The sequence below is a fragment of the Rousettus aegyptiacus genome, unplaced genomic scaffold (assembly GCF_014176215.1).
Source record: "Rousettus aegyptiacus isolate mRouAeg1 unplaced genomic scaffold, mRouAeg1.p scaffold_m13_p_7, whole genome shotgun sequence".
NCBI classification, from domain to species: domain Eukaryota; kingdom Metazoa; phylum Chordata; class Mammalia; order Chiroptera; family Pteropodidae; genus Rousettus; species Rousettus aegyptiacus.
In genome coordinates this window covers 98,811,985-98,837,039 of record NW_023416310.1, presented here as the reverse complement: position 1 = coordinate 98,837,039, position 25,055 = coordinate 98,811,985, and the positions used below count along the sequence as shown (strand labels likewise).

The 25,055-nt window shown below is 34.0% G+C and overlaps 2 protein-coding genes and 1 pseudogene across 16 annotated transcripts in view; 2 read left to right on the top strand and 1 right to left on the bottom strand.

The window, feature by feature from the left end:
- The window catches only part of KLHL3 (kelch like family member 3), a 228,709-nt gene extending 203,661 nt beyond the window's left edge, over positions 1 to 25,048 (bottom strand). For 9 of the 14 annotated variants that reach the window (XM_016160628.2, XM_016160617.2, XM_036224122.1 and 6 more), the window contains exons 1-2: positions 16,126 to 16,838; positions 801 to 957 (exon numbers count right to left, since the gene is read on the bottom strand). The gene's annotated coding sequence lies outside the window, so the exon portion shown is untranslated. Of the gene's footprint in view, positions 1 to 800; positions 958 to 16,125; positions 16,839 to 20,279; positions 21,667 to 24,921 lie in introns of those variants that run through there. The other 5 variants (XM_016160623.2, XM_016160618.2, XM_016160622.2 and 2 more) reach the window with 5 other exon arrangements.
- MYOT (myotilin) lies at positions 7,181 to 24,923 on the top strand. 2 transcript variants are annotated; one of them, XM_016160638.2, is made up of 10 exons: positions 7,181 to 7,468; positions 9,940 to 10,506; positions 15,070 to 15,244; positions 16,136 to 16,240; positions 18,311 to 18,360; positions 18,961 to 19,093; positions 20,153 to 20,360; positions 22,180 to 22,345; positions 22,772 to 22,905; positions 23,100 to 23,300. In XM_016160638.2, the coding sequence occupies exons 2-10, from the start codon at positions 10,151 to 10,153 to the stop codon at positions 23,270 to 23,272; spliced, it is 1,500 nt and encodes a 499-aa protein (XP_016016124.1). In that variant the 5' UTR covers positions 7,181 to 7,468; positions 9,940 to 10,150; the 3' UTR covers positions 23,273 to 23,300. The 2 variants fall into 2 exon arrangements, with proteins under 2 accessions (XP_016016124.1, XP_016016125.1); XM_016160639.2 differs by lacking the exon at positions 9,940 to 10,506 and having other exon boundaries at positions 7,305 to 7,468; positions 23,100 to 24,923.
- Positions 21,573 to 21,691, top strand: LOC118605979 (annotated as a pseudogene).
- Positions 25,049 to 25,055: the final 7 nt, after the last annotated feature.

The following is a 25,055-nucleotide window of genomic DNA, read 5'->3' as shown; positions in this document are numbered from 1 at the left end:
CCTTCCCTGTAATATGCAGCTCTGTGCATCAGGCTCAAGGGCTACATTGGTGGTCACTGTGTCTCAACTATGTCTCACCTGATAAAAGGACTTCAGATACACCCTTCTCTGGTCTCAGGGCCAAGTTATAATCTAAAATGTAATTCTAGATTCTAGAGGACCCTGGGGCTGGAAATAGGAGAGAGAAGAAATGAGGATTTAAGGGAGAAATTTGCCACAAATGTCATGCATTGTGAGACTAAACTAGCTATTGTTAATAAATACTTTTTATAAATCAATATAACCCTTCTTTAAAAAAAAGTTTTCATGTTATTTACCTGAAATGAGCCTCAAAACCTCAAGGTTCGCTGAGAATTTTGCTAGCCCTATTTCACAGATAAAAAGCTTGAGTTCCACAGAGGTTAAAAGTCTTCCAAGTTCCTATAATCAGCTTCAACCAGCTAGAGGCGGAGTTGAGATTTTGGTTTAAGTCCTCTAAGTCATGATTCAGAATCCCTAACAAATTACAATACTGCTCATGCTACTTGACCAATAATAAACATTAAATATGTGACTATATATGTACTTGACAAAATAATACAATAATGTGAAGACTTTTCAACTAGTCTATTTTCTATTTTGAAAAAAAGCTCTTGGGGGAGTGAATAACAATTTTCTCATAAACACAATTCTATGAACTTAAGATAAAAAATAACTTATACCCGACTATAAAACACATTACAAAGCACAAAAGAATGCCCAATAGCTCCTTGTTTTGGTTAAGTTGCCAATAAGTATGATGAAAAATCATGCACACTTACTGCAGTTGGCATCCCAAATCATTATATATGGCGAAACAGTTTCTTCCATTCTGTGAATTCTATTTGTTCTTCAGCATTTTCAAGACATCTATACAACCAGAGGTCAATATGCCATGTTTGAATGCCGAGTCCAGGACACAACTACAGTTCAAGCACACTGGTACAAAGAGAAAGAGCAGATACCAGTCTCAGACAACTTACAGATTCTGAGGAAAAGTATCGTGATAAACTTTTCAATTTGCTTTTATTCCAATTAACCTTGAAATCTAATTCACGTCTTAATGTTTAATAGCTGATTTGTTACAGATTCAGAGATTTCTATTGTTAAATGTTATTTCAAATCCAAATGATTCCTCGACAACCAAAAAAAAAAAAAGATAAAATAATAATTTTAATAGCTGTGAAAAGACTGGTTTATTTCCATTAATTAATCTTAACTGTCTTTCTAATGAGTTACTGGCATACAAATAAAAAAAATGTATTCTTACATTTTTTTTTAGAGTAAAATAAATGAAAACTGATGCATAACTTTTAAATAATTCATTGTGTGTATCCTACTGAATTAATTTAGGGAAGGGTAAAAAATATGATGATGTCCTTCATGTTAAACACTGAGTTTATAATTCATAAACAATTTCTCACCTAATCTTTACATCAGCATTTTGAGGTATACGTTATTATTACCATTTTACAAGTAAAAACACTAAAATCAGAAATGTTAAATGCCTTGCCCAAGGTCACAAAGCTGGTAAATGTTGCAGCCAGAGTTCAAGCCCAAGACAGTCCTTGCACCAAGTGAAGAAAATATATTCATTTAAATATTAATTCAAAACGATTGAATATTTGCACATCATATTAAAGAAAAAACATCTCTATTACATATTATATTCTTTTTTAAATAACATTCATTGTATTTTCTGAAACTAAGTAATATAAATTTACTATAATAAATCTAGAAAATATATCATTATATAAAGAAAAAATATATAATTAGGCATATTCTCACCACACAAACTACTATTAACCTTTAGTGTATTTTTCTACAGTAATACTACAGTATTTTTATAATGTAATATTCAACTTTGTTTTAATTAAGAAAGATTAAAAGAAAAAGATATTCTTGGGAGAATGAGGTTGCCTCAGGATTAGTGTTTCGGCAATGGTTCACATTCAGAGAAGAGGCATTATCTGGTCTTACCTTCATGTTAGAGATGAAGAACAAAGAAATCACAGAGTTACTTAGTGGTACAATAGGACTAAAATACAGTTCTTCTAGCACCTTGCTAAGTGTTCCTTCCTTTACGCATCTTTTGTAAATTTCTACAGAATTTATAGTCTGTGACTCCAGATTACATTCAACCTTGTATTTGCTTCAACTTATTTCTCATATATGCATAGCCTCTTCTCCCAACTAAGTTAATTGTCATAATTTAAATTCTCTATTCTTTTTATCTTTCAGAAGCTTGTTTATCATCCATTTCTGATAAGCACAATTTTTGTCATCTTCATAATAAATGATTAAATCAAAATTAGTATCTTTTTTCTCTTAAATCATTTTTGCCTTCATAAGCAGTTTTGGGGCTACCCTACATTAATTCTTGAGAAAAAAAACAAGATAACTGGGATCTTTAAGTGTATTTATTTATCTATGCATTCACTCAACATATATTTACTGAGGACAGACTATGGCTAGGTTCCATTCTTGACCACAGTCCCTGCCCTCACAGAGCACGCATTCTTCCTCTAATTGCACCCGGCATAGTATTTGTAACCCATGAGCTATACACATCAGCAGTAAGGAATTGTCCAGACATCAAACATTCAAATGGCTGACTTTCCAAGAAGTAGGTATGGCACCCATCAAACAGTGGCCATCACTGTACTAACATTAAGTCTAGCTACCATCACAATAATTTTTAGGTCAGTTCAGAAAATCTTTCTATAGGACCTGCATGCTAAGCGCTAAAGCTACAGAAATCAAGAAGTCAAAGAACAAAGCATAATCCCTGTGTTCAAGGAACTCACAGTCAAGAAAACAGATGTGTCTGAGACGCAGGTGACAGGGACCATGCTGGTACTATTTCAGGCTATATTTTTAAGATTTATTTTTGTGTACCTACTCAAAGACAAAAACCTAATCAGATGAATTTTTTTTCAATTTCAAGAATACTCCTAGTACTCTTAATACTATCGATCCCTAGTATATACTCTCCCTGACATCATCCCACACTATTTGTTAATTTAGGGCACTCAAATATTCTGGTCATATTGAATCTCTTCCCTTTTCAGAGGAAGTCTGCACCTCAATTATCACAGAAGCATCTCCGGAAGACTGGGGAATTCAAGTGCATTGCAGAAAATGAGGCTATTCCTGCAGTCTAAACAGCAAGACTCTTTAGTTTCCCCAGGTAATTACTCTTCAGGATCTTCCTGTTCCAATTCAACCCTGGGCCAAGAGGGAGAGTCTCTGCTTCTGTCTGAACTGGTGACTAAATTATATTTTTCAGAAGGAAAAGAAGTGGAGAAATCAGAGAGTTCTCCAAAGTTACCTATAAGGAAATTCTCTCCAAAGCTGCCCTCCTTTCTTTGGAGCAGTGACAGCTACACAAAGGACAAAAATCCAGGCAATATCCTAAAAAACCTTATATCAACTATTCCTGAACCAGCCAGTGATATTGAATATGAGATCCAGATTCCAATGGAGGATTTCTGCACCATCAATGAAAATTCCTCTGCGCTACAATCACAATGGTAAGGCCAGACAAACATAACATTCACTCATTCAACAAATGTTCTTGGTTCTGAAGATAGAGCAGTGAACATGACAAAGCTCCTGTCCTCAGGGAGCTTGCATTCTGACTGAGATGAATCACTTTACCTGTCATTTCTCCTTTGCCCTCCATAACACATTTCACCATGGATGAAACAGTAAGTCATGTGCTTAGACTCCTATTTAAGAATTTGTTACAGAGATATATTGAAAAAAAATCAACAATGCAAAAATGGCACAAGATTTTGAAGAAGTGGAATATTTTCCCAAAATAGAATTCAACGTCCCATCTCAATATAAGTATATAAAACATTTTGTTATACAAGTTTCTTCATGGTCAGTCTTAGAATTGTCCTTGCATTCAGAGGATCAATGTATAAATAGAAAAATAATTCAGTAAGTGAATTTTCCAACCAAGCTCTGTTTAAAAAAACACAATCTACCACCATCCTCACCCACAAAACCCAAACCTAAAACATTGATTGAAAAAAAAACAAACTAAAAATTGATACTTAAGTCGTTTAAAAATTTTTTAATATTTAACATAGTTCACTAAATACTTTATGAGCCTAAAGTTACCGCTAGGTTAAATTTAGGTTAAACACCTGCAATAAAACTTAATAAATCAGCATTCTTGACTAGTTACCCAGTACGACTGAATGGAGCCTCTGTGAATTACAAAATAAAAAAATATTGGAATATCTCTTAAGAGGAGATGTCTCGAGTGATATTTGGGTCTGTTAAGTGAAAGAAATATATCATGTGAGAGATGGAAGGAATCAGAGGCCATCTACATGAAGTTTTTCATTCTACGAATGTAAATGATTGGCTAATACTGTTGAGGGCTGGCTCCTCATACTTCCATGACCTTAGGAAAGGTACTTCTTCTCCAAGTGCAATGAAGACAGTGAGGGCAAGTTTTGGACTTGGAGACTAACAGACCTGGAACAATGTATGTGAAGTACATAGTATGAATTTAGTAAATGGTAGCTATTGCTTCAAGACATTGTTTTTTATGAGGATCAGTATAACTCCAATAACCATCTATGACTGTGATTTCTCAGCTGGTCTCCTGGAAACCCTTTAGCTTCTAGGATCTCTAAATGCCTGAGCAGTATCTACCCCTACAAATTAAGATTCCTCATGGGGTCAAGAAAGAATGGGTGTGTGGGACAATATATAAGACTGCAGTTTATTCAACAAACATTTATGTGTTTGTCAGTTTGTCAGTTTCTCTGTTAGACTCGTCTTGGGAAGATGGCCACTACTGATATCTAAAACTTTTCTTCATGAGTACTCGTGTTTAGCAGTTAGCCTTTAGGACTTAAAAAGACCTTGAATTTATTATATCTCTCATAGGAGATTTCCATCTTTTTCGTTAATAAAATATTCTATAGGGAAAATTATTAGGTAAGAGTTCCATAAAAGTTTTACAGAATATCTACTATGTGCTACATTGTCCTAGGCAAGATAAATAATAAACAGCCCCTCCCTCAGCAAAAAGTTAACCTAACTGAAGAGATATATCATACTACCTAATAGTCCATTATATAATTTCCTGTTTCATTTGAGTCTCTAAGCAGAAATTACTTTCATCACACACATCTGACCTCTGACTTATGACTTTAGAAGAAGCTCACAGCACCATTTTTACAATAGCATATGTACTTCACATTTTTAAAAAACGAGGGTAATAAGTGAAGAAGGGACTGGTGATAGGACAAGAAGGAATTTCCTTAAAATGCATCAGGAAATGTTTCAGTGAGATAGTACGAAGTTACCTACATTTTGTAATGCATTAGAATGATTTACCAGAAGACCATACTAATAATATAGAGGAAAAAATAGAAAAATTTGTTATGGGGGGCAGGTTGGAATATGATTCACCCACCTGACATCTTAATGATTCTTTCATTTTTAAAATGATTTTTCTCAAATAAGCAACTAAACCCCCCACCATTCAAATAGCCATATTTATAAGAAAACATACAACACTTGAAAAAGCAAACACTAAAATGTAGAAAAACAAATTCATAATAGATTAAATATAGACCCCTAACTTGTAAGAATGGTCATAAAAAAGGACCTTACCTTCCCTAAATCATCCCTTGATCTCCTTATTACAGTGATAACCTTAGCCTAGATGTACAATAGAGCTAATACACTGTAACCAATGTTATACTGTACAAAGCCCTAACAAAAAGAAGCAGCAAAGCTTAAAGGATAAAGAGTTAATGGTACTAAAATTCTGCCTCGACTATGGTACATTTAGAATCTGCCCTAGGCAAAATTGAAAATTTAACAGTTTATCCTGGGCATCTCCCTACTTGGCTGGTAGGGTATATCTCAAACTTCTAGGTACTAAAAGACCTCAAATCTCCTCTTCCTTGCCCCAATCAAACCCTGTTCCCAGGAAGAACCAAATATCAGTTATATACATACCACATTCAAAGTGTTCAGAATAGTGCCTTACTCATAGTGAATGCTACATATGTTCGTTCTTATTTTTATTGTCACTTGCACTTACATTTTAAGTCTTTCTAATTTAAAGGCTTTTTCCCTATTAATGGAATTTAAAATATCAGTACTGAGATGTGAGGAAATATTTTGGGAGATTCCTGAAATAAGACTTTTCAAGCAAACACCTACACATCAAGTCTAGTGTACTTTTTCAACTTAGTAATGGCAGCATGCCCAGGCAGCAATTATCAAACTTTCTCTGAACACCAAAAGAGGATACACCTACACAGTCAGCTGTGAAGAATTTTATCTGGCTTATATGTGCCCAAACATCTATTTGTTGAACCCTTACATACACAGTAATTAAATCGACATTGGGAGTACCCGTGAAAGAATGGAATAAATAGATGTCCTTTAAACAAAAGAACCATACAAAAATTGAAGCCACTAAATGGGGAAAATTCCACTCCACAGGGCTGATTCTCATGCCACCTAATCTCTCTACCACCCCTTTTGTTGATTTGAATATTTCTTCCTCTGTAATTATTTACTTTCCTGAACAAAAAAAAAAAAAAAAAATGAAAGCCTAAATATTAAGATGGTCTCCTTGATGAAAAGAGAAAGGAAATTATATACCTATTAGGAGCAAGGAAGATGAAGGAGAGTTGACAGCACAGAGCCCTAATCATATAGACTGTTTACTTGTTTGGTAATTTCTTGTGTTTCAGAAAACTTGCTAAAGAAACTAAATCATGTTTTCCACCCCCATTCCCACCTTCCCAGTGACATATAACCATCACCCTGCTCTCCCTTTATCTAGACCACGCCCACTTTCTTGAGAAAAACTGCTTGACCCCTGCTCTACCCCTACTACTATTTGGCAAAAGAAAAAAAAGCAGCCTTCAGATGAACAACTAGCCAATGCAAATCAATTTGGAGCTCATCCATCACTGGTCTTACTTCTGGGAAACTCTTACTAGACAGAACACCAGTATTAGAATATATGAAGAAGAGATTTAGTCCTTCTTTCTTCAACTGGGAAGAATCAAAGCCCCGACCAAGATAAAGAAATTGCGTTTTCTTTATACTTTTTGCCATTTCCCAATTCATTGCTCTTCCCCCTACATGAGCTTGCTAAAGCTGTTAAAATTCACATCTAAAATAAAGAGGCCTGCGAGAGAAGCTCATGTAATCCCACTCCTTAAATATCACTAAGACATGTGAGATATTGTTTAGATTGTAGACTCTTACTTTGACATGCCAGCATAGGTAGATGGACAGAGAAGCACATCAGATGTCACTGTTTGGCAGCTGATAAAAGTCAGTGGTGTTATAATACTAAGCACAGAGCCACTAGATTACTCTGTAAGGGAAGGGGATGCCTCTTCCTTCCCTTCAATAGTGGGTTAAACCCAGCTGGCACCCTTCGAATCTACGGGTAAGTCCCTTCTTTATTCCTGCTACAGTTTTGGGTTTTGTTTTTGTTTTTTGTCCAAATCAGAGAAGTATGTATAGAGGTGATCTTCAGATAAGTTTGAAAGCCACAACTTCATAATGGTATTACAGAAAGATTTGAAAGTAAAGTGATCTATTCATTCTACTGAAGCTGGAAGGCATTACAGAAAGGGTACAAGAAAAGATAGTTGTGTTATTATTTTTAAGTCATCATTTTTTCTTGAAAGAAGTCACTTGGTCTGACTATAATTGTGGTGATATCCTACAGCTTCAGAATCTCCTCAGTTTTTTGTGCAAGTTTGTGCTATATTAGAAATAGAGAAAAAATGTTAAGATTTTTAAATAGGAGACTGATTAGTATTTATGAAATCTCTGAAATATAACATTATTTAGATGAAATGATACTGTCACGTAATAGAATCTATTTTAGAACTGGATAATTGAACAGTAACTACAAACAGGAAGAAAAGCCTGTAATTGTGTGACCGTTTGTATAAAATTTGGTGAGAAGTGAACAAAAGAAAACTTCTATGTAGGGTAATACCAAAATGAACAAGATGTAAAGAAATATAAGGGACTTTATGGAAAATATCTGCTGGCCATTTGTTAAAGTTTATTCCTACCTATTTGAAATAAATCTGAATCATATGCCTGCCCAAAAAGGAATTTAGGAATCAAACTGAATTAATTCTTAATGGAATGAATAAACTGATAACTACAAAACTACTTGCCTTGAAATAGTCTTTTGTTGAGAAGATCTAATTAAAGCCTCTTTCTGGATGTTTTTCCCCAATAATTTAAAAGCCTAATATAGTTAATTACTAAAAATGCATTCTAGTTGAATGTGTTTGTGTTCATAAACTTGTAATTAAGTAATATATAACTTTTTTAAGTGTTCTTTTCAATAGAATCTTTCTCTTGGCTGTTTAGTTGCATTTCTGTTCTTTCCTACAGCTGCTAGTTTTAATTTAAACCACATACACAACCTGAGGATGAAGTTGTCTGAAAATTTTTCATTAAAAAGGATATTTTATTCAAGATAGGAAATTAATTATAAGACTTTGGCTAATTTTATCAGTTAAAAGTTCACTTATTACTTCAATGCTGGTTTTTATTATGTGAAACAAACTAAATGTATTCTGAATTCAATTACCTGATATTTGGAATAAAGATAGACTTAGTGCTATAACAATTTAGAGGTCTAGTCTTTGTGTGTAATGTCTGTATGCAGTCCTGCTTAGACTTATTACACTAACGGAAGAAATCAGAGTCAAATATCATCCTTTAAAGTGATTTTAGTGACAAGTGATTCATCTAAGGAAAAATGGGGATCTACTACAGGAAATCAGGTTAACCAAAGTAGGGCTAATAAGAGAAGTGGCACCCATCTTTTCTTGGTAAGGTATAGGATAGCTACATAGTTGACTTACTTCCTTCTGTACATCCTGTTTGCCATTTCAAAAGAACAGGTAAGAGAGGAGCTAAAATAATTCCAAAATTAGTCTAAAATACATATTAACAGGTAAAAATAATAAAAAGTAAAAGTAAATAATTAAGAGAGTATTAAGATCAATAACTACATAATCTAAAAATAACAGAAAAAATTTACAAATGGCTCTGGAATGTAGTCAGGAACATATATACAGAGAGACACAAATACACAGTTATTCATGAATTACTCCAAATTAATCCAGTTTGCTACTATGGTAAATTTGGAATTAATGGAAGAAAAAAAGGCGATTAATTGTAAGGTTAAAAAAATCCACTCGAACTTGACAACAGTGAATTATAGACGTTCACTCTAATCTGTGAAATTGTGAAAGGGCTAAAGACTAAATACTGACATTAAAATAATGTTCTTTACAAGAGCAGCATATTGTTCCTCTTGATTTATCAAGACATCATTCATCCAGATCACCAAGACAGGAATTAACTGGTTTATCAGAAGAGCTATTTATTGGTTTTGATGAGCAATGGGAAAGATTCAAACTGAATGAAAGCTGACATGTTATATACTGAACTACTAATTTTAAATCATTGAATCCCTGTGGTTTATGAAACTGTAGCCTCTGGGCAAAAGCTAATCATGAAACTGTAAAATTATCATATTGAGCAACATCACAGAATTTCTTTTCATAAGTAATCACTTGGCAAACTCCAACTGTATGTTTCTATGTCTTGAAGCCCCTTGGCGTGCTTTAAGAATTATCCAGAGGCAAACACTAACAAATCCTTTTTTCTTATTCTCACGGGAAAAGTCATTTGAGCAAAGGCAGAGATAAAGGAAGGAGAGGTGTAGAAGCCAGGAAAGTTCCACTTTGAAATGACCTTGAAAGCACAGACTCTCAAACACACACACACACACACACACACACACACAGCTCCTAAAGATGTTAAATAAACAGTACTGTTTTGACACAAATATTGTTATTGAATCATTTTCTCCTTTTGAAGGAACGATACTTTTCAAGAGAAGGCTACTCCATCAAAGCCAGGAACACAGTTTTCCCAGGATCTCAATGAGAAGAGGCAGACCAACGCTGCTTCTGATTCCTTGTGATCTTCTGTAATTCCAGGCTTGCAGCCTCAAATTCAGAACCCCACCCCTCCAGGAGCAAATCATCATAGTAATAAGTTGCCTTCATCTTCCGAATACCAGCTAAGCATGTTTAACTACGAACGGCCAAAATACTTCATTCAATCCCAAAATCCATGTGGCTCCAGACTACAGCCTCCTGGACCAGAAACCTCCAGCTACTCTAGCCAGACCAAACAGTCTTCCATTACTATCCAGCCCCGCCAGTGCACAGAGCAAAGATTTTCCGCTTCCTCAACAGTGAGCTCTCACATCACCATGTCTTCCTCTGCCTTCCCTGCTTCTCCTCAGCAGCTTGCTAGCTCCAACCCAGGCCAAAGGGTTACAGCCACCTATAACCAGTCCCCAGCCAACTTCCTCAGCTCCATATTACCATCACAGCCTGATTACAGTAGCAGTAAAATCCCTTCCACTGTGGACTCCAAGTAAGTGAGTTTTTTAAATATATCATATATGGAGATATACTGCATACAGTAAGCTTGTATTTGAGGATGGGGGGGGGGTGATAGAAATGCTGTAGTTCTTTCTTCACTATCTAAAAAGGCAATGTGATCTCAAGGACTCATTTCATAATTCTAGAACACTTTGAACCAGGGTACTAGCAATAAGAGATCACCTGACCCATTCGCCAATGTCCAGGCTGAGCTGAACCCAAATAATCTACTACCCCGTACAATTATTTACCTATTATTATTCATCTCCGAAAAAAGATATATAACATACCCAAGAACAGTGAACTATTCCCGCAGTTATAAACTAAGTTCCTCATGCTGTAAGTTTACCTGCTCTAGTTCTGGGCTCAGCTGAGATAAGAACACCTGTCTGCTTGTTTCCAGATAGGATTTCCTCTCACATAAGCAGAAGCTATTAAATTTCTTCTCAGTTTCAGTCTTTTTTCCTATCCGTTTTACCCTCTTTTCTTGAATATCCAATTAGCTAAAAAGAAATTCTGGGATTTGGACACTAAGTGTATAAGAAGAAAAGTTTGAATAGATAAAGGTTTATAACCTAAAGGTTTCCTTTGGTAACTAAAACCACACTTTGTTCAAATTGGTTAAGCTGATCTAAATATAGGAAAGAATACCTGCAGCCTTATGCAAGCATGTACTATTTTCACAGTCCTAAAACTGTCCTAGGAGAACCTGATACGAGGGACATAGTGGTTGTGCTTTTTTTAAAACATGAACTGAATACTTTGCACTTATGCAAAGTTAGGGCTATCAGTTTTCCTATTCCTTGGCTGGCTAGAACATCAGAGAATTACATCAGAGCCATTTGAAAAAAACTGCCCAATGGAATGTGTTTTGTTTGTTGCAGGCTTACTGACAGATTTGCTGAAATTCTTGCTAATTTCTCCCAGTCTTCTCTAGAGGCTAATTTTTTCTAGATTCTTATTGCTGGTGACAACTCTGGACTATAGTAATTCAACTTGCAAAGAAATCTTTTCAATATTTTTTAAAAACCAGGAAAGCCAAGTTAGAATCCTATGAATACTAGGTTGAACCATTTGAAATAGCTGATAATCAACTATTTTTGACCTAAGAAAATGGCATTCTCATAGGTTTGACCTAATATTTTTAAAAGACGCCTTCAAGAATAAAGAGCCCTCTCTCTTTCCTCCCAAATTCCCATTATATCCATCATCAAACATTGCAGATTTTTCTTGGTAACATTTTACCAGATGATCTTTTTCCATTAAGCTTTCAATTATTTCCAAATTTCCTATGTGAGCATTTGTAAATATAAAATAACCTCTTCTGACTATAATAATTTTTCTTAATAAAGTCTCTCAATCCTACTCCAAATTCCTGCCCAGAAAAGAAAGCTATCAAATAAATATTGCTGAGCCTCAACCATACACCTGCACAGAACTGAGAAAAAGAAAGGCAAAAATGGAGAAAAGAAATCAAATATAAGAGATCCCCAAATCAGAGATCAAAGATCTAGCTTTAGCTGTTCCATTTTCAGCAACCATAGATAACTCTTTTAATCTTCCCATAGCCACTTGATACTCATTCAGTGTTCAGCTGCATAGAGTAGAAAGCTCTGGCCCTTTGAACATTTGTGCACAACTCCCTCATAACAATGATGGCTTAAGTTTGCCATGTCTTCTAAAATGATCTCTTGGATTCTGACCTAGATAAGTCTGAAAGTTTTATTTAGCTTTTCATTAGTAGGAAACCCTTAAGCAAGCATTCTATTCAGTTGATCAAACCACAGACTAGAAATTGAGAGGAATTCTTTAATTCTTATTCCTTTCAAAAACTTTGCAGTGTGATATTGAGCAACTTTATCTATTCAGGATTCAGTTTTTTGATCTGTAACAAAATTAAGGATTTAGATAACTAATGATGGCTGAAAAAATGACCTACACAGCAGTGCACAAGTATAATATTAGTTTATAAATATGAGTAGATATCAAGTCCTAACACTTACGACATCTAAACTGGTAATAATGGGTGTTTTCAGTGAATTAAGTGACAGAGGTAACATATACATCAGTGATTCTCAGGCTTGGTTTTGATGATCCTTCAAGATTTATCAGATATATTGCATTATATTATGACAGTCTAAAAACAAAATTATTCAATGCTAAATCACTTTAACAACTGTGTAACTTTTATAAAGATGGTAGGCTAGCATTAAAAGAAACAGCCTATTATAACTTCACACAGGTGGAGAAAAAGATCTAGAAGAACAAAGAAAGTTTACCACTTTGACCTGGGAATTCAATCTAAAAACAAGCAAACAAATAAACAAAAACCTTGCTATTTATTTTAAAAACTTGGTTTGGCTATTAACTGAAAAAATCAGACTTCAGTTATCAATTAATATAGAAAACCCTGAAGATCTAAAATGTAAGGAGGGGAAATATTATCATCAACTTTCAATACAGAGCATCTTGAAGAGAATGAAAAACATTCATTTAGCTGACAGCATCGCCTATACCCAAGCTCAGTATCAGTAGATATAAATGATACAATGATGAGGAATAAGATTTTTTTAGTGTATGTACAATCTAGAGACTACTACCCACATCCCCAAAGCCTAAAAAAATTAAAACTCTGGCTCCACTTAGAGAAGATACATTTCCACTTAGCTTACAAGTTCTTTTAATGATCCTTGAGACTATTATAACAAGAACATGTCATAGAAAGACTAAGATTGCCTTATCTGGTTAAGTGGAAAATGTTTATTATAATGGTAAAATATGTACTGAGGGTAGTGGTCAGTTTTCCCACATTAAAGAGATACAAGCTAGCACCTGTAGGGCTCTCAATGAATTAACTGTGCAAAATATGAACAAAGCACTGTGAAAACTGTAAGCTACCTAACAGATCTAATAATACAGGTATCCCTCTGCCCTCTATCAGAATCAAAACAGAAACTCTGAGAGAAGCAAGAACATCTTAGAAGAAAATTTAGGATCAGCACTTGAAATAAGGATTTAAACCAAATTCTTCAACTGCTATTCAAATTTGCTTCATTTTTTTCCAAACATCCCTTTTTTTTAGTTTACATTTCTCCTTCTTCTAATCATTCCTTTCTTTCTTCAAAAATCACTTTAGCAGTGATAAAGAAATGGTCATTATTGCAGAAGCTATTAGTTATATCATGCCATACTTGGATTTTCTAGAATATGAAATTAATAGCAATTGCAAATTAATAGAAAAGTCAGAGACTACATAAACTGTAGACTCCATTAAAAGCAATTGAATATTCACTAAATACCAATGGTTATACTGGTATGGTAAATGGTTAACAATTAGATGGAGGAAGGAGCCATGATTTGTAATATTTACCAATTTCCCTGGTGTAAATACTTCTACCACCAATTTCAAACCATCAGCATGAGACCACAGGGAGCTGAGAAGAGATGCGAAAAATCAGCTCTTCTGAGCCCGTGTGAGTCAGCTCCAGCACACTACTGCTTAATATCCACCTATAAATCAAACTTACGAAATTCAGTTTTAAGATCAGAAGAGCTCCCAGTAACTAGACTTACTCTTACTTCTTTAGGGAAGATCTTCAAGAAAGGGCATCCTCCTTATGTCTAATCTAAATTCTTCCTCCTTACAACCACTATGGAAAATAGTATGGAGGTCCCTCAAAACACTAAGAATAGAATTAACATATGACCCAGCAATCCCTCTTCTAGGTATTCATGCAAAAAAAACCCTGAAAACATTTACCAGCAAAGATATATGCACCCCAATGTTAATAACAGCATTATTCACAGTGGCCAGGACATGGAAATAGCCAAAGTATCCTACAACAGATGATTGGATAAAGAAGCTGTGGCACATATATACAATGGAATATTACTCAGTTATAAGAAAAGATGAAATACTGCCATTTGTGATGAGATGAATATTGACATAATCATGCTAAGCAAAATAAATCAACAAAAAAAAATGAAAACCATATTTCACTCATATGTGGGATATAAAATTGAAAGCAACAAACATGACAGACAGAGGTCTCTGTTGGGATGCAATGGATTGGTGGTTACCAGAGGGAAGGGGAGTTAGACAGGGATGAAAGGGGTCAAATATATGGTGACAAAGGAAATCTGACTTTGGGGGGTAAACACACAATTCAATGTATATGTGACATATTGCTGAATTGTACACTTGAAACTTATTTGATTTTATGAACTAATGTCAGCCCAATAATTTTAATAATAAAAAATAATAAATAAAAAATAAATTGTTCCTCCTGACACTTAATTTTCATTTGCCAAGACTAAAGGAAAAAAAAAAGCTGGCAATCATTCCTATAAAATCTTTGTTATTAGGGAAATTGGTGTTTTTACTAACATTAGTAGTACTAAGTTGTAGATTCAACCTATCTAAAGGTGACTGACAAAACAAAGTCAAATCTTTTAGCTATACTTTTACTTTAAAGATCCTCTTTTAAAATGAAATAAAATAAAATAATAAAATAAAGATCCTCTTTTTTAAAAAAAATATTTTTTCTTTTTAAAGCTATCAACAACCCTCAGTTGGCCAACCTATAAATGCCAAGCCATCCCAAAGTGCAAATGCTAAACCCACACCAAGGACTCCTGACCATGAAATACAAGGATCAAAAGAAGCTCTGATTCAAGATTTGGAGAGAAAATTAAAATGCAAGGACAGCCTTCTTCATAATGGAAATCAAGTGAGCAAGATATCTATTTTTGTACAAAAAGCCAATTAAGCTATAAAATCTAATCTCAATAAGAAAGTTCTGTCTCAGATCTATAACTGTATAATCAACAAGGAACAGGATAACCCCCCAAAAAAGGGAATATCTGGGTCTAGTTAACATTTCTCTACATGAAATCACCTCTTGGTTTTCAGTAGTGGAAGAATGAAGCAAATGAAAAATCAATCTGAATGATTTAATGAACATTTTGTTTTAAGCATTACTCTTTCATGAAATACTTCTGGTGACCAAATAACTAATAGGAAATACTGTCAACCTGACTTTATCATGTACTTCAGTGTATATTATTGATGGACAAACAGCTTTAATTTTTATTACGTAATTATTACTGTGCACATTGTATTAGTCACCTATCTCTAAAACAGTGCTACATGCCTAATTTAAACCAAATACATTTAAGATAACAGTTGCACTGCTTTCAGTCAGAAGTTAGTAAGTCAAAAATATTCAGTGTTCATTTAATAAAAGTTCTTTCTGAATGTGAGGACATGCAGTACAATATTTGAAGACAGAGCTGATTGGAACATGTATAATAAGAAGGGAAAGAATTTCCATTTACATGGGAAAGCCTTATCTAAGGGTGACTGCGCCTGCCTTTCTTAGGGACAAAAAGAAAAAAGAAGTGAGTATTACAGATGAGAGAAGTGGCACTAGAATGGAAGGAAATGCATTGAATGAAAAACAAAAAACAAAAAACCACTTTGTTAATGCAGAGCATTTACCTATTATTCAATAGACAGAATAATAATTCTTTGGTAAAATTCTCAGTGGTTTCAAAATAAAGCAGTGTAAACAACTTTTAATAAATCTCATTACTATTCTTAATGACTTACTTCTTTAAAGAGGCTAACATATGAGGAGAAGATGGCTCGCAGATTGCTAGGACCACAGAATGCAGCTGCTGTGTTTCAAGCTGAAAATGACAGTGAGGCACAAGATTCACCACAGGTAAATTAAAATAATCTTTAACTGCAGATTTTTTTGTGTTATTTTTTTAATGCTTACTTTTCTAAATGTTTATAAAAAGCATTTGAAGCAAAAGTCAATCACTTCCATGGGAGAGGCCATGATAGGCTGAAATATACATATACATATACATACATATATATACACACATATATATGTAAAGTTTAAATTTTCTAGTGGTTCTAATATCTGCATAAGAACTGTCACAAAGACAAAACACCAGAAAGCTAATACTCACTTGTCATCAGGACGTTTATGGCTCAGTTAGACCAAGGACTCTTTCTACAATGACTTCATAGAGAATTTATGAGTTGTAAATCTTCAGTAGGGTAGAAGTTAAAACTCTGAAAAAAATACTTATAATCTTTTTTCATAAGCTGTTTATCATTTCAATGTTTTAAAATATACTCGTGGAGCCATACACCTGTCAAACGGTAACGCAGGTGTCCTAAGGCGAGCTCAGGGAGGACAGAAACCTCCCGTGGAGCAGAAGGGCAAAAGCTCGCTTGATCTTGATTTTCAGTACGAATACAGACCGTGAAAGCGGGGCCTCATGAAAAAAAAAATATATATATATATATGTGTGTCTATGTGTGTGTGTGTGTATGCACACATATATATGTAAAGTTTATATTATATATATAATACTCGCGGTACTAATGAAACATCCAACTCCTTTTGTCGTGTTCCCGTTCCTGTATTCACAAATGCTTCTTATTAGAAAAAAACAACCCCCCACAAACAACAAAAAAGACCTATGAGTAAATGGCTCTAAGATTAACAAAAGCATCCTTTTCAAAAAGGGATTAACTTTATAAATAGCATAAAGTGAATATCCATCCCACAGGCTTGTGCCTGACCAACTTCATTTTAACAAGTAACTTAACCCTACATAGAAATGTACAAATCGAGCGGCAGACTAAACTGTGATAGCTCTGTCTTCCTTCTGTAGTTACCTTTCATTCCTCCTCCAAAAGATCTACAAGAAACTGTGAGCCAAAGGGATGAACCGAGCATTCAAGAATTCTGAACTTCTAAGTACAAGAATCTGAAAATAAGATTTTTGGTTCTGTTAAATGGGACTAGTGATGGAGCAAGGTCTAACAGAAAAGTAACTAGAAACTGAAAATAGAATTTAAATCTTTTTGGCTACTGAACGGTTCATGCATTCATTCATTCAACTAATTTGTATGGAGCACCTACTATGGTGGTACAGAAGATTATAGCAAGAATAATACACAAATCTATCTCTATTAGTAGAAAAACTCAAAGCAATGTTACATTAATGATGGTCTAACATAAATTCACAGTATATGATTTCTTTTAAAAACTTTTTTAAAAGTAACAGTACCAGGAAAAGATAAATCTTACATTATTTTGTACATTTCATATATTCTACCTAATACAAACTGTCATCAAACTATGTGTAACTTAATTATCACATGTATGTTTGCATAAATTAAATGTACTTTTATTAAGCAGGAAGTAATTAATGTTTTTCAAAGCCTTTTCATAGCTCTGCACATCTTTCATGGTGTCCATCCAGGTTTTGTGTCATGAGCTAAAAAGAGAAGTATTTTCCAGTCTATTATGTATTTGCTACTGCTGGTGCCACTTCGAGCAGCAGGCATAATATCCCATATCCACTGCCAACACAAGTGCCTTCATGTCTATTCCTGTTTTACTAAAGGACAATCTGTACTATGTGCTCCCATTTCGAATACACCAGGGGTACACATCACCCTCTGTCGTAAAAGATTATCTGAAAAATGAACCACTATCAATTCAGTCTATCTAATTTTCATAAATCATGCCTATGGCATAGTTTTATTAATTAGCCAGGGGATTAATAAACCGGGGGATTTCTTGCTAGAGTATTAGAAAGCTAGTACACTATATTTTAAATGCATAAAAGCTAAATATATAGAACTAAACATGACTGTACAAATACAGCCTACATAAAAATGTTCCTTTCAACTACAGCTACTTAGTTCTGCTTCATTTCAAGCTATCAATTGCCAGTTAATATTATAATTTTGTTTTAAATTCAAGCGGCACAATTCAGAACATGCACGGCTGCAAGTTCCCACGTCACAAATAAGGTAAAAATATTTTTTTAATTTTAAAAATACATATATTTTGCTACCTAAAATGTTTTCAGTTAGCTTAAAAATGTAGTATTTATAAAGCCCTCAAGCTTCCTACATAACTTTTATAAAAAGCAATGTGAATTTTCTAATGTCAGCAATGATGATCATAATTTTTATATTAAGCATTAGAACTATCTTAGAGGAAGCTTTTAAAATGTTTAGGTCAAGTAAGCCAGGACCACATTTCCATGTTAAACAACCTTCTCATGATAATGGAAATCCAATTCTAATTATATGATCTTTGCACATAAGAACTATTCATGGAGTACCCTGCATTTTAACAGATTGGTTTCTTAATCAATTCAGGGCATTGTAAAAAAGAAACATAGATGTGCAACTTGTACTAGATGTTTCTAAATTGCTACCATTTCTAACAGTTACCAAATATGCCAACAGCTAAATATAGCCCTAAGGCCTCTTTCCTTTGTTATTACACCGTAAGTTCAAAAGTATAGACCCTGGGATTTCAAATCTGATGGCTAAACCATATTTGCTTGAAAGAAAGAGAAATTACAATTTTTCTGCACAGTGATTACTAAAATATTTTTGTAGAAGTAGATCATCTTCAAGAGGAGCTGTGAATGATCAGGATGCAATCCAGGAGAAATTTTACCCGCCTCGTTTTATTCAAGTGCCAGAGAACATGTCGATTGAAGAAGGAAGATTCTGCAGAATGGACTTTAAAGTAAGAGTTAAAAAATACCAGAGGAAAATTAACAATGGGATATTAAATTTTGATAAAAGTCTTCTTCCTCTTCATAGCTTGCTATACAGCTTGAGAAGCAGTATGTATAGTGGATAAGAACACAAATTCTGGAGCCAAGCTCACCTGGGTTTGAATCCTGGCTCTTCCACCTTCATTTGTGTAACCTTAGACAAGTAATTTAACTTCTCTGTGCTTCTATCTCATCTTTAAAATGGGAATAATAAATGTACCTACCTCATCAAATTATTTGACGATTATTCAAGTAAATGGGTATATGGTACTCACAATAGTGTCTACCACCTAATAAATACTCTATGTAAGTGAAGCTATTTTAACAATAGGATTTTTAAAGTAGAATGCTACTTTAATTCTTCTCCTCTGAGAAATTCAAGCAACCTTGCTTTCTCTTGGCCTAGAAGAGTTCTTCAAGTTAGAATAGTTTTTCAGAAAGGCGTTCAATTTCATTATCTTCATTTTGGATAACTTTTTCTTATAAAATGTTTTTCCAGGTTTCTTATGAATGAAAGCCAGTGCATGGATTTAATTGTTAACGTTTATATAAGAACTTAACAAACTGTCACTCATACACCAGAACTACAGATCAAGAACACTGTTTTGGAAAGGTTATTTGTTTTATCAGCAAGCCTCACATCTATGTGCTTCTGGGACTGCATCTGCAGACACCATCAGGCAGAAAAGCCATATAACATCCATATTTTTTATAGAGACCAATATAATATAAATTAATGTTCTAAATATAGTAATTAAGAGATCTTAAAGAGCCTGAGATTATATGAAAGAGCTAGATATGGTTTGAGAGAGTCTGAAAATAATGTATTAATTTCAAGAGTTTTAATTTCTACTGTTTTTTAAAAATATATTTTTTAAAAGGTAAGCAAATACCTTTTTAAGCTATTGCTTTGTACTTTTAATCAAAAACCCACTCAGTTACTGGAATTGTTAAAATTCATAAATAGACAAGTGGGTTCCAGTGATGCTGTAATTTAAAATTCTGTCATCTTGTGTTTTCATTTCTAGGTAAGCGGACTGCCAGCTCCTGATGTGTCATGGTATCTAAATGGAAGACCAGTTCAATCAGATGACTTTCACAAAATGATAGTGTCTGAAAAGGGTTTTCATTCACTCATCTTTGAAGTGGTCAGACCTTCAGATGCAGGGGCTTATGCATGTGTTGCCAAGAACAGAGCAGGAGAGGCCACCTTTACTGTGCAGCTGGATGTCCTGGGTAAGCCTTCCAAGAGACCCTAGAGTGTCTTTAATCCTGCAGTATTAAAAAAGAAATTATTAAAAAAGAAAATCCCAGAGGACTTCATATTTAAGGTTAATGTCTATACTACACAACCCACTAGAATGCCAATTTTTACCCAAAAGCCATGGGTTTGGAGGAGGGGGTTGGGGAAAGAATGATGTTCTTGAGGGAAACTAGAATGACAGATCCATCACTAAAACTTTTCTGGAAAGGAAATAAAGAAATGGTATAATTTCAGACAGACCAAATAAGGTAGTATAAGCACATTTCTAGATGTAACTAAAAGATCTTAAAGTGAAATTTTTTAGTCTAATCATCTCTATTCTTCAAAAATAATCACTCTGCACCTGAAACTAATATAAAATAATATTGAATGTCAATTGTAACTGAACATAAAGAGAAAAAATCTATCTCAATTTTCACAGAATATTCATAATCATGTATAGTTTAAAACTGAAGAGTAAATGTCAACTTTTAACCTTAGACTACATTCCCTGTACTAGGAAACTAGACTCTAAGACAATAAAAACATGCCTAGTTGCTTTAGAAAACAAGTATGGTAAAACATGTCTCAAATTTGTTTTTATAAGGCAATTCTCATAAAACTAATGTTCTGTTTTAAAGTATTACAATTCAAGTGCTTTAAAAATATCACATTTGTAATGGTTTAAGCCATGGTATGTTGCATTAAGAGATATTTTCCTGTAATTCACTGTTTATTGTATAAAAGCTTGGTCAAGATAGAAAATTTTCTTGAGTTTGTATTCTACCCAGATCAATGAAAAATCTTAAGATTATTCTATTATATAAAGGACCTCAGTCTAAGGGAAAAACTAGTGATCTGGAAATTTAAAAAAAAAATTCAAGAGGTTAAGCTTTGGGTAAATCCTTTTTGTGCCAATAGCTTCAGAAATACTATGATGTTAGAGCTGGAAGAGGCATCTGTCCAATCTCTTCATTCTCCTTCAGATAAGTTAAGGTTATAGTATTATAGTGTCATTTCTTCCTTTTCATCAGGTATTTAAAGACAGACAATAATTACTAACATTTGTATGACATTTTATAGTTTACTAAGTACTCCTTCATTCATTATCTCAATTTATTCTCATAATAATTTTGTATGGTTAGCAAAGTAGACACTGTTACTTGGGTATTGTGTTATTTTATAGTAGATAAAACTGAACCTCAGTCTATGGCCATGCCATCCTGAACAAGCCCAATCCCATCTGATCTTGGCAGCTAAGCAGGGTTGGGCCTGCTCAGTACTTGGATGGGAGACCACCTAGGAAGACCAAGTGCTGTAGTGTAAAAAAATGAAAAATAAAGGATTGTAAACTGACAAGGTCCTTGCAAATCTCTGAGGTCAACCAATGTTTGCCTCGCCAAACAAACAAATAAATAAATAAATCTGAACCTCAGAGAAAATAAATTTTTCCCTATTTGGCATGGCTAGTGGGGCAAATAGAGAATCTGAACTCAAGTGTGTCTGGTACTCTTTTCATCATTCATACTGCCTCCCTAAAGATGACATGATAAATGAGAATGACTTATACTCCATGAGTGAAACATGATTATAAATTCGATGCATCTTTACATTACTGTTTTAGAATTTTAAATGGTATAACACAATATCATATATTATTTTAACTAAAACATAAAGCTTCCAATCGTTATTGACTTTAAAAAACTTCTATAGCAACATAAAATCTCATAATACTTTATATTTTTGTTTCTTGTACCACTTAATATCTTTTTTATAATATTTCAAATACATGATCTTTTTATTAATATGTAGCTAAAGAACACAGAAGAGCACCAATGTTTATCTATAAACCACAGAGCAAAAAAGTTTTTGAGGGAGACTCAGTGAAGCTAGAATGCCAAATCTCAGCTGTACCTCCACCAAAACTTTTCTGGAAGAGAAATAATGAAATGGTACAATTCAACACTGATCGAATAAGGTAGGATAAGTATTTCTAGACTTAACTATAGTTTACTTGGGACAATCCAGTTTTAATTTGAAATGCATTATATATGATATGCATCTGTAATCTTGATTTGTCTTGTTTTTAAAACATACAGAAATATAATAAACCTCATTAAACCAGATTCTACTAATCGGAAATTTAAGTCATAAAGCAGCCTAAGATTAACCTTTTTACTAACAATAAAAAAAGATGGCTCGAGGAAACACATGGCATAAACAATATTGCAGGGGTGTGTTTAATTCAAAGAAACCAATAGCTATTTGGCAATGACTGGATATAGCCTCAACACTTGCAAATGCTTCTTTTTCTTATTAGGCTGACTCTGTAGATCAAAGTCGTCATAAACTTTCACTGGAAAATTAATTCCTATACCTTCATTTTTAAATTGTTTCTTTTCAGCTTATATCATGATAACTCTGGAAGAGTTACTTTGCTGATAAAAGATGTAAATAAGAAAGATGCTGGATGGTATACTGTGTCTGCAGTTAATGAAGCTGGAGTGATCACATGTAATACAAGATTAGATGTTACAGGTATGTCACACCAAGTGTTATAAAGGACTTAACCAGGAAGATTTAATAAGACACACAAATCCCAGCAAAGTATAAAATCTGAGGGATTTTCCTCAGAATCAGTTTTGATCCTGTTTCTTTTTCTGTCTGATAATATCTAGTGCAACTCGTTTAGAACAGGTTTTCTGAATTAACTTTTATTTGCTCTATTTCAGCCCGTCCAAATCAAACTCTTCCAGCTCCTAAGCAGTTACGTGTTAGGCCAACTTTCAGCAAATATTTAGCACTTAATGGAAAAGGTTTGGATGTGAAACAAGCTTTTAACCCTGAAGGAGAATTTCAGCGTCTGGCAGCTCAATCTGGACTCTATGAAAGTGAAGAACTTTAATAACTTTACCAACATTGGAAAACACAACAACTACACTATTAGTAATGTATTCAATTAAATTTTTGAAATAAATTTATAGCTGTATTAACATATCTTTAATTAGGTAATATAACTAATATATATTTATAGTATTATTATCCTTTGACTCTTGCACATTCTATCTACTTCTCTGGTTTGTGAGGTCTACAAAAAATGTGGGTATATAGGTTTTTAATTGTGAAAGACCATCTTAAAATGTGGGGTTTTAACATCTAAATCGTACAAATTTAACAGTTACAGGTTATGAATTAATATCAACTTTTTAAACACACCTAATGCTTGTAATAAGATTTACTGGAACTACATCCTAAATACTGTTTCACTCATTTTCTCTTTTAAGAATACTAACATGATATAGATTATCTGAGTGTTCCATAGTTTTGTCAAAATAAAATTTCAACTATTTAAAAAAGATTGTCTCCTCTTCACAAAAGTCTAGATCTGTAAGATAAAATTGCTTTTCATATATTAATTTAGCAAACCTATGAATAACCAGTTCTAAAAAGCAACAATATTACATTCTAGAACAGTGTGTCTTCTTGAAATCAATTCCTCCTGAAAGTGAGCTAGACCTTACCCGGTTTGCACTCCAAAGGCAACAATTTGTAACTTAAATCATGATGAAATCTCTCCCGAAATAGCGATTTTGTTTTAACCAAATAGCTCTCTAATTCAACATCTTTGAGATTACTGAACTTAATGGAATAAGAATAGTCTGTAGAATCATCTGCTTCATTCTTACATTCAATGTAAATTTGAATACCTGTATTTTGTGGGTTTTTCTTCCTGTATTTAAAGTTCAGATAGCCTATTACATTAGAAAGCATAATTTTGTAAGCATCTGAGATTCGAAGTACAGGAAAGGAGAAATTCTTTTATTAAACTATTCCTAAGCAAGGACAGTAGCCTTTTCTTTTTCTCAGGCCTCTTGTCCACTGGCTGTTGGCCTTCTGCTAGGCCTCTCCAGTTTCTTTTATCACAGGTAGCCTTTGACCCTCCCTGCAGTGTGGCCTAGTTTTGCTTTTTATCTGCACATAAAACAGCATTTATCAACATAAGTCTACATCTCTTTCAGGGAAATAACAAAACAGACTTTTTTTTTTTTACTTTCAAAACAGCTTGATGATTTTTCTTTGCCGGCTGCTCTGGGGCCTTTCGACTGATTTCCATTTTATTTTCCTTGTTACCAACATGAGAATCCCTCCTTTCTCATATCCTGGCAGGCTTTGGATACCTTAATTTACGGCCAAATTTGTTTGGTCTTTTCTGAGGCTGGTTTACAAACCCTCCTTTCTCATCTCTGCAAAGCTTTGGGACCAAGAACTGCTTGGAACAACCCTTTTACATAATCATTGCAGAGCTGTATTTTGTTTGTTTGTTTACCTATTTTAAGGTTCCCTTTAACCTTACTGGGTGGAGAGAAAGGTGGAAGCTATTTCTAACAACAGCTCTCGGTTCATCACAACCAGCTTCCGCAAGTAGCAGCGGCAGCGTGAGGTCTTGGTTAGGAATTTAGGCTTTGGCGGCCAGCGGACCTTGCCCCCAACATGCCGTGGACTTTGGTAAATTATTTACCCTCTCAGCACCTAAAATGAGGATGAAACACCTACCTTACAGGAAGGGGGTGTGAAGACCAAACAAGCCAATAAATATTAAAGGTATTCAAGAAAGAAAAGCCCGTTATAATTAATTATTACGATTTTTATGATTAACCTCAGGCCCAAAGCCAGGTTTGCCCTAGAAG